Genomic DNA, 10640 nt, shown 5'->3' on the forward strand with positions numbered 1-10640 from the left:
TTTTTTTTTTACACCTGCAATTTACACAACTATGAAAGTACACAAGCATATGAATGACAACATCCAGTATTTCCATCAATCTCAAGCATATATGTGACATAGATAAAGAGAAGAGTAAAGAAATTGTGTAAGATGGGAATATGAGCAATGTGTGCCAACTTCTACAAGTGTACAAGCGCAAATTTCATACTAAAGCAGGTATAAACATGGTGTAACTTCACAAGTGCAAAAAAAAAGTTTGTTTTGGCAAGTATAGATTGATAGACACCTCTTTTGTGTATGAGAAGAGGTGGAGAGTGTACAAAAATAAAGCTTAGGTGTTATGTATATGAATGACCATATAAATGCACAAGAAATAAACACATATGACGTTTTCCATGAGTGTTTCAAGTAGAGCCATTCCCAAATCCGAAAATTCCATATGATGAAGGCTTCCAAACAAAGCCACACATAAAGTATTAGCTTGCACGTAAGAAGGGCTCCAAAAAAAATCCAAGTATGAGACATATAACTTGCACATGAGAAAAGCTTCAAAAAGCCATGTGCAAGGCCAACCCTCGGCCTACCAAAATACTTTAAAAGCTAAAAAGGAAATCTCATATTTTCACATGTAAGGGAAGACTCCCAATGCCATGAATGAATCCCAATACTTTAGCACATGAAAGGTATTCCAAATGTCATGAACACACTTCACATTTTGACATAGAAAGAGGACTTCATAAGATATATCAAATTTCATATGATTCATCCATGTGCGGCGCCTTAGCAAAATAGGTGTCCTCCGTAGGTAATTTCGACATTCCGAACGCTCCGGTGCGGTCTGTTTTGCCGTCAGAGGCTAATATATATATCAAATTTCATATGATTCATCCATGTGCGGCGCCTTAGCAAAATAGGTGTCCTCCGTAGGTAATTTCGACATTCCGAACGCTCCGGTGCGGTCTGTTTTGCCGTCAGAGGCTAATATATATATCAAATTTCATATGATTCATCCATGTGCGGCGCCTTAGCAAAATAGGTGTCCTCCGTAGGTAATTTCGACATTCCGAACGCTCCGGTGCGGTCTGTTTTGCCGTCAGAGGCTAATATATATATCAAATTTCATATGATTCATCCATGTGCGGCGCCTTAGCAAAATAGGTGTCCTCCGTAGGTAATTTCGACATTCCGAACGCTCCGGTGCGGTCTGTTTTGCCGTCAGAGGCTAATATATATATCAAATTTCATATGATTCATCCATGTGCGGCGCCTTAGCAAAATAGGTGTCCTCCGTAGGTAATTTCGACATTCCGAACGCTCCGGTGCGGTCTGTTTTGCCGTCAGAGGCTAATATATATATCAAATTTCATATGATTCATCCATGTGCGGCGCCTTAGCAAAATAGGTGTCCTCCGTAGGTAATTTCGACATTCCGAACGCTCCGGTGCGGTCTGTTTTGCCGTCAGAGGCTAATATATATATCAAATTTCATATGATTCATCCATGTGCGGCGCCTTAGCAAAATAGGTGTCCTCCGTAGGTAATTTCGACATTCCGAACGCTCCGGTGCGGTCTGTTTTGCCGTCAGAGGCTAATATATATATCAAATTTCATATGATTCATCCATGTGCGGCGCCTTAGCAAAATAGGTGTCCTCCGTAGGTAATTTCGACATTCCGAACGCTCCGGTGCGGTCTGTTTTGCCGTCAGAGGCTAATATATATATCAAATTTCATATGATTCATCCATGTGCGGCGCCTTAGCAAAATAGGTGTCCTCCGTAGGTAATTTCGACATTCCGAACGCTCCGGTGCGGTCTGTTTTGCCGTCAGAGGCTAATATATATATCAAATTTCATATGATTCATCCATGTGCGGCGCCTTAGCAAAATAGGTGTCCTCCGTAGGTAATTTCGACATTCCGAACGCTCCGGTGCGGTCTGTTTTGCCGTCAGAGGCTAATATATATATCAAATTTCATATGATTCATCCATGTGCGGCGCCTTAGCAAAATAGGTGTCCTCCGTAGGTAATTTCGACATTCCGAACGCTCCGGTGCGGTCTGTTTTGCCGTCAGAGGCTAATATATATATCAAATTTCATATGATTCATCCATGTGCGGCGCCTTAGCAAAATAGGTGTCCTCCGTAGGTAATTTCGACATTCCGAACGCTCCGGTGCGGTCTGTTTTGCCGTCAGAGGCTAATATATATATCAAATTTCATATGATTCATCCATGTGCGGCGCCTTAGCAAAATAGGTGTCCTCCGTAGGTAATTTCGACATTCCGAACGCTCCGGTGCGGTCTGTTTTGCCGTCAGAGGCTAATATATATATCAAATTTCATATGATTCATCCATGTGCGGCGCCTTAGCAAAATAGGTGTCCTCCGTAGGTAATTTCGACATTCCGAACGCTCCGGTGCGGTCTGTTTTGCCGTCAGAGGCTAATATATATATCAAATTTCATATGATTCATCCATGTGCGGCGCCTTAGCAAAATAGGTGTCCTCCGTAGGTAATTTCGACATTCCGAACGCTCCGGTGCGGTCTGTTTTGCCGTCAGAGGCTAATATATATATCAAATTTCATATGATTCATCCATGTGCGGCGCCTTAGCAAAATAGGTGTCCTCCCTAGGTAATTTCGACATTCCGAACGCTCCGATGCAGTCTGTTTTGCCGTCAGAGGCCATTTCGACGAATTCACCGATTTGCGTGTCAATTTTCTCGTGTCGAAAATATGGCAATATGGGTGTCCTTTCCTACCAAAATTGGTATCCCGGACGCGTTGGCGCAGTCCAATTTGTCGTCGGAGGTCATCCGGAGAAGTTCGCATTTTCACCCGTCCTTTGGGCTTAATTGAAGTCCGATTTCGTGCAATTTCGTGAACTTTGTGTACTTTGTGTGTGTACGTGACGAAAAAGTCGTGACGAATGTTTTCATAAGGCTTGAAGTCCTATTTGAAACATTTTCCTTGAATCTTCGCAAAATAGTCCATAACCGCTCGTTCATAAGACGATGGTCTTGTGCCAAAGATGCTAGACATCAAAGGAAAATAGGAATTGGCTGGAATTTCTAGAAGGGTGAGTCTCAATTCTAGTTTTTTAAGATGGTCCATAGGAATTTCTAGAGCTAGAACCTAGGCTCTAAGAAGGAGAAGAAAAGACCTTACAAAAATGAGGTCAACAGTGCCTCAAACATGTGTGCGTGTGTGTAATTGGTTTTCCCAATATAAGATTATGACATTTATTGTTTTAGGGATTGGGGATTACATTCCGACGATATTAGGAAGGCCCAAAAGTTTGGATTTATAACCTTTTCCTATACATTAGGTGACCCATAGAATTTTGCTTATTAATGTGAAATATTATTGGAAAAGGCTTTGAACTTGTAATCATTAATTTACCACTTGGACCGTCATCAATATACAAATATAATTTATTCTAATCTAAACTGTAGAGAATTGGTTCTAAAACTTGAGTCCTAAACCCTATTGCACATTTATTTTTATTTTTATGCAATAGTCATTATGCTAGAAAACTTGTCATCTCTACTTGCTTAATTTCTTATGGAGAATCAGGTTTATAGGTTGAAGTTCATTTTTTCCTAGCATATATGCAGTCTTTTATACTTTTTGAGATTTTTTAGGGTGCTATTTGTTTTTTTGGTTGGGAAAATGGAGTGATATTCCTCAAAATGAGTATATATAAGCACGGGCGCGCACACAATTAAAATTTTCTCAGTTTTTCCAATATTTTACCACGTTTTAAAGAATTTTCTTAATTTCTTTTAATTTTTAATGTTTACCTCTTTTTTTTTCTTGCATTGTTCTTTGATGTCTCAATTCACTTGAGCACACGTGCACATGATCTTCAAGTGATATATATATATATACATATATATATATATATATATATATATATATATACATACATATATATATACATATACATACATATATATATTGAAAATAATTTTATATTTTATCATAGTTCATTATATGTATAATGCATAAAAGTGATTGGGCATATGCATGTTTGTGCACCTATTCGTGCATGCTCACTCTTGTGAATGTCTCACTTTTTCTTGTGTGAATGTTAACTTATCATGTCCTTTGCAAGTTAGTTTGGTTCAATGTTGAATTTTTAGCAAACATATTGATAACAATAATTTCAAATGTCACCGGTTAAATAAGAGATTTTCTTTTGATTTTTACCCGAAAATACTAGAAGTCTCTTCCATACAACCATTAATGATTTCCATTTTAAATAATTCCAATTTTAAAAATAAAGTACTAGAATCCATAGCTCAATTGAAATACACATTGCAATTAAAAAATCAGTTGTAGTAAATTTTAATAAAAAATTTCATGCTTGTAAAACCAATATCGAATTATTTAGAGAAAAATGAAAAAGAAAATAAATCACTAAAATTAGAATTTCAAGCCTCAATCTAGAATAGAGAGAAGGCTTTCCTTAGAAATAGGTGTTCGCACTTGCACTGCACTTGAATAATCAAATCCGAAATCCACGCAAGTTTGGAAGGAATTAGAAATTTTATTAAGGGGTTGCTTTATTGCATTTATTGAGAGTGTACATTAAAAGAAGGTAGACTTATTGATTTTCTTGGTATGTATATTTTTTATGAATTTGAAATTCTCTCAAATTTGGTGAATGCCAAACGTAAGAAAAATCAAAACCAACGACTTCACTTTCCCCACCTATTGCTGTTGCTTGTATGTTACTACCTGCCCGTCTGTCATTGCTGCTACCACCTTTGTCTCTTGCATCACTATCATTGCTAGCCACTAGTTATTGCTGCTTTGCCTACCACCTATTGCCACTACCGTCACCCACTATTGCCCTCCACCCCCGCCCATCCCTCGATCGCCATAATCTATCCCACTCTTGACCATCGCTTGCCATAACTATCCCATTTATTATCATCTACTATTTTTAAATGCATTTGAAATTTAACATAACAAATACAAAAAGACATTTCAATGCATTTAATTTGCATTCAAGCAAACAACTCATTTATTTCTAAAATGCATTTGTTCAAATTACTCTGTACTTTGAAAATGCATGCATTTTAAAAACATCTAACTAATAGGCTTTAAGCAAAAATTTTTTTTTTCCATGGATACCTCAATACTTTATTTATAATTTTAGATTTACTCTAAATTTAATAGGAAAGTTGCATCAAAGAAGTCTTGTGAAAATAAGGTTTAATCACTGGCCATGTAAGTCTTGTTCTCTCAATGAAATGGAACTAAGAATCCATTGCACATAAACATTGGGGGATAATCTCATAAATGGCTACATGATTGCATGGGAGCAATAATGGAATTGGGATTTATGTAGGGTTGTGCGGAGTCAAATGTGAATTTGGTTATGAGACAATCCAATCAAATTATGGAAATTTAGCTTTGATGAATTATGTAGTTGATATCCATCAAGCAAAATTTGTGCATAGCTACCGTTCTTCCTATAAAGTAAGTATATAATGTAATTTAGATAAGCCTATCACTCTAGTGCAGAAGTTATCTTTGGTTTCCACCACAGCAGTCGACAAAATTTCATCATCTAAGATTGTCTTGGAGGGAAGATCTATAGATCCATATGGAAAAATGTCGAATTTAAATTCATATGTAGATTGCATAAAAGAAAGATTGAAGGAACTGGTTGCAAGTTTGTGAAATAAAGTTTCAAATACCAAAAAAGTTAAACTAATGGCAGAACAACCAAACTATTTTAATTCACAAGTATTTGTACTATTGCTTTATATGATTTTAACTGGTAATTTTCTTGTATTTAATTTCTTAGAAGCTTCTAGAATCTGAGACATTATTATCTCAACACAATTTAATTTTCACATACCCCTTATTCACATCTACTGTGAACATATAATTGTTGTATTTATTTGCCAATTGAGAATATCTTCATGCAAATCATATAAATAATGAATACGATATGAAGCCAGTAATAAAAATGCTAAAATACATATATGTCGCACAATTCTTATGTTTTATACATCCAGCACCAATACTTTCATATCTACATGCATAGCACTTAAATCTTTAATATCAAATAAAAACACCACTTTCACTTCCTTTATAAAAGTGACATGCACCATTTCATGTAAATATACATGTTTAGGCGTTATGTATGTAAATACATAAGAATTGTGTGGCAATTTATGCAAATTTCCCTAATTTCTCAAGCAAAAACTGATTTTCTTTATATGCATCATTTCTCTATTTTTAATCACACACCTATTCTCGAAATTATGAAACTTAAGAAAGCCACAGCCAGAGAAGTCAAGTGGAAATAAGGCTCAATTGCCTTGGACACAAGGTTCAATCGCTAACCTTGCTGATTAGACTTTTCGTTTGAAAAATACCCCATTTAAAACCAGAGCAATTTCCAATTCCTGCAGTATGCTGCCACAAGTCATGACGGTCCACAAAAGTAGACCCAATGATCCATCAAATGCATGCCACAGAGGATAAGTACATAATTGACTGCAGAATTGCGTGATTACATGAGAGGGTAGGGGAAGTTGGTTCTGTGTCCGTTCAAAATCAGTAATGTTGATACGAAAGAAATAGTTGAAAAGAGAAATGTCACAGAGATTAAGAAAGAAATACCTGCATTCAAATTTTTTCTCTGAACTGCTGCAAGCTATAGAAAAAGAAAAGAAAGGACTGCTCTTCTTACTTATTTTTTCTTTTCTTCGTTTGGTGGGATACTAGTACAGCCTCTTCAAAATGCAGAGTTTGGGATGCTGTTTAGATGGTTGACGGGAAGGGAATTATCTTAGATTGTTTTAAGGTGATGTTATTCTTTTTTTCTCAAAATAGTTCGACTTTGAAGTCAATATCTTTGGAAATAATGTCAAAAAAATTTTATTATATTAAAAAAAAATTAATAATGTTCTTCCCTATCATCAAGTTAGAATATGCCAAACTGGCATAAAATTTTGGTGAATGAATCACTTTCATTGAATCTGTCTATGTTGGCGGAACTATCCATTTGAATTTCATTTTCCAGCTGCTTATTCTATACCGTATTGTTTTTTTTTTAAATTTCATATTTTACCATCGCTACTTGTAAGTATTTTTCTTGTAATAATCATTTTCCAGTACTATTTCACAGAGGTATAATTATTGCACCAACTACTTCACAGTATCTTCCTCAGGCATGGAGGGGTGCAGTTGTTCTTTCTTTTGTATGGTTTCTCCATAGATGGAAAACTAATGTTTTTACCCGTGCCATCGAAAAGCCATCTGTCATTGGCCTTGATCGAGATAAACTCTTAACATTAGAGAAAATTTCATCTATGGGTCTTCTTATATTAGGAGCAATAGCTCTAGCCGAGGCATGCGGTGTGGCTGTGCAGTCAATTTTAACTGTTGGCGGCATAGGAGGTAATATTTATTGTCAATTTTGTTTTTCTAGTAAACCTTTGAATGAAATTTGCAATGTTAACACAATTCTCTATCCTTAACTTTATCTCCGTTGCAATTTGTTGTTGATGCTAGCCTGGCAAAGCTTTTTTACATATAGATTTAAGGTTGCCACAACCTGTATGCATCTTAACTGCTAGAGTAAGGATGCGTTTGGCGCAGCTTATTCTCTGCGTCCGGCGTTTTCAAAACGCCGTGTCGGCGTTTGTCCGGGCGTTCGCTCCTGCGATCGCTAAATGCAGCGATTAAAATAGGAGTCCTTCCATTCGGTCCTTCGACGCTCCCAACCTCCCGCGTTCAGCGTTCGGCGTGGGATTATTACCCCGCAGCCCTCGTCCTCCCCGAAGTCTCCGGAACAGATCGCAGATCTCCGCACCTCGCCCCGTTCCGCTGTCGTAGATATCCGCACCTGGCCCCGCAGCCCTCAATCTCTTTGCCCCGCAGCCCTCAATCTCTACCGCACCTCGGGTATGTCGTAGATCTCCGCACCTCGCCCCGTTCCGCTGTCGTAGATATCCGCACCTCGCCCCGCAGCCCTCGATCTCTACCGCACCTCGGGTATGTCGTAGATCTCCGCACCTCGCCCCATTCCGCTGTCGATCTCGTCTCTACGCTCCTCTCTGCTGTCGTAGATCTCCGCACCTCTCCCCGCAGCCCTCGATCTCTACCGCACCTCAAGTATGTCGTAGATCTCCGCACCTCGCCCCATTCCGCTGTCGATCTCGTCTCTACGCTCCTCTCTGCTGTCGTAGATCTCCGCACCTCGCCCCGCAACCCTCGATCTCTACCGCACCTCAGGTATGTCGTCGATCACCGCTCTCGTTTTATGGAAATCCAGCTACAGCTACTTCTAAAGCCTTTTTGTTTCATATGTGATCGTCGATCGCCGCAGATCGGATCGAAGTCCTGCCATCTAAATTTTTTAAAGCTTTGGTAGAATGATTTGTTTTGTATTTAAATGCCTAAACTTTCATATCTGTGACTCCTTGAATTCTTCTCTACTTGAATTCTTCTCTACTCTGAATGCATTTTTCTTTAGTGCACCTGGAATTGTGAACAAAACTCAGATTTAATGCAAGTAGAAATCTAATCACGATAAATAAAGGTATTAGAGCTAAGTTGTTTCATAAAGTCAACCAAATGTAAAGCGTTTAATTGGCCAGTTAAAAGTCTTGGCCAACAACAACATAATTATCATGAAGTTCAAAATTTCATTCATATAATCAATATTAATTAGCATTTCATTCAAAGCTTCTAGAAGATGTATAAATGCATGAACCAAGCATGGTTGAAGCTAATCAAATTAAATAAATGATAACTCAAGAACATTCTTTGGAAAATGCAATAGAAGCAAAATATAACTTACAGTTGTAATATCTAATTCAGATATTCTTGGATCTGAATTTGCACCTAAATTAGATCATATTCATCAACTTGAAAATATTGCTTAATCAAGAACCGGAAGTAAGGTTTAAAAGTAAAATTAAGGGATCCTATTTGAACATGAATTCACAATAAAATTTTTAGTCTCCTTGCATTTACATTACTTCATTTCATTTCCAAGATTTACATTATCTTTTTGACATTTATAAAGACATTGATAAAATATTTGTATCATGTTTTGTGCTGATGGGTAAACGTGGTACCTTTATGATGTATGGCACCTGGAATTGTTTTTCTTAGTGCACCTGGAATTGTTTCATTAAGGTCACTATAAGAGCTAATTGAGTTTGATGTTAAGGATGAAAATGGTAATAGAATTGAGGAGTCGGAACTTATGAGTGAGTTGCTTAATAAAAATCCATTTTCTGGAAATGTGAGGGAGGCAAGAGAGGCTAGCATTTCAAAATCATTTGAGAAGACAAAGCTTACAGATTTGATTCATCCTTTGGTTTCTGGCATATCTAATACCTGAAATTTGCGTCCTACACCATGCTTTGAGGTGGCTTGAGCTGTGCAAAGTAGTTGGGGTTATTTATTTATTTATTTATTTATTTTTTCTTTTGGAGATCCTCAACACCGTTCTGAGTATTGTTTTGATTATTTAGTTTTTTTCAGTTTGTAGGTTCCATGACATGTATGATCTTTGATTCATTTTTTTATACAACCCAACTTGGACATAATGTTTAAATGGGTTGTCGCAACAGGAAAGTTTTTATACAACCCAACTGAAAGCGGTTTTACAGGGATACCAGATGAGATCACACCTGAGCCAGTGACACCCGATGAAGAAGTTCAAAGCATTAACCAGAGGGATATGGGGGAGTCCAGTACAATTTTAAAGAGGCCAAGGATTGCTAAGAAAAATAAAGAGAAAGAACATGCTGTGAATACCTCCTTCGACCGTTTAATTGAAGCTTTTGCAGCTCCACCAATATCTGAAGCTAGCATATTAGACTGTCTGAGGCTTTTGGGCACTATTCCTGAAGTTGTGGCCAACAAACGATTTCATGCACAGTGTGTGAAAAAACTTGAGGATTCAACGCGAATGAAAATTTTCTTGGCGCTTGCGCCTGAATTGCGACTCGAATATTTGCGGGTTTTGGTGGAGGAGTGATTATTTTTATTGGTATATGTATTTGGTGGAGAAATATGATCTTTTTAGTTAAGAGACTTCTACTTATGTCGTTTTTTTTTAATGTTTGGAACTTCTAATCATGTTATCTTTTTTCATGTAGTTGTACAATCTACATATGTACCTGTCAGTAGTTAATGTTTTATTTTTAAGTTGTGTATTATATGTTTTGAATTTGTACAATAAATATTTGGTAGTGCTGCAGAAATATATTATCATGCACTAATTCTGTTTACATCTTATATTATTTAGGATGGACCCACAACGTGTGCGTCGTAGGAGAATGGCATTTGCTACAGCCATTGCAATATTGTTGTTGGATTATTACCGGAGTAGAACTCCTCGTATTCCCCACATGACATCCAGCTTTGTTGGAGATAGATGGGTTGGTGAAATGCTTTCTGGCCATCCAATAAGGTTTACAAATATTTTCAGAATGACAGTACCAATTTTTATGGATCTTTTGCACGAGTTATGCCTAAATCACGGCCTCCCGGGTTCTTCCAGAACGACGTGTAGGGTGGTGTTGACTAGAACACTGGACATTCTGTCATAAAATGAATCAATTAGAGGAGCTATGGAAAGATTTCAACATTCTTCTGAAACAATAAGTCGTTA

The 10640-nt window shown here is 37.3% G+C and overlaps 1 protein-coding gene across 7 annotated transcripts in view; it reads left to right on the forward strand.

The window, feature by feature from the left end:
- The window catches only part of LOC110025229 (mechanosensitive ion channel protein 1, mitochondrial), a 68555-nt gene that overhangs the window by 23487 nt on the left and 34428 nt on the right, over positions 1-10640 (forward strand). For all 7 annotated transcript variants that reach the window (XM_020725570.1, XM_020725575.1, XM_020725577.1 and 4 more), the window contains one exon: positions 7137-7408. In XM_020725570.1, coding sequence (XP_020581229.1) covers positions 7137-7408 — 272 coding nt within the window. The remainder of the gene's footprint in view (positions 1-7136; positions 7409-10640) is intronic.

Source organism: Phalaenopsis equestris, unplaced genomic scaffold (assembly GCF_001263595.1).
Source record: "Phalaenopsis equestris unplaced genomic scaffold, ASM126359v1 Scaffold000295, whole genome shotgun sequence".
NCBI lineage: Eukaryota > Viridiplantae > Streptophyta > Magnoliopsida > Asparagales > Orchidaceae > Phalaenopsis > Phalaenopsis equestris.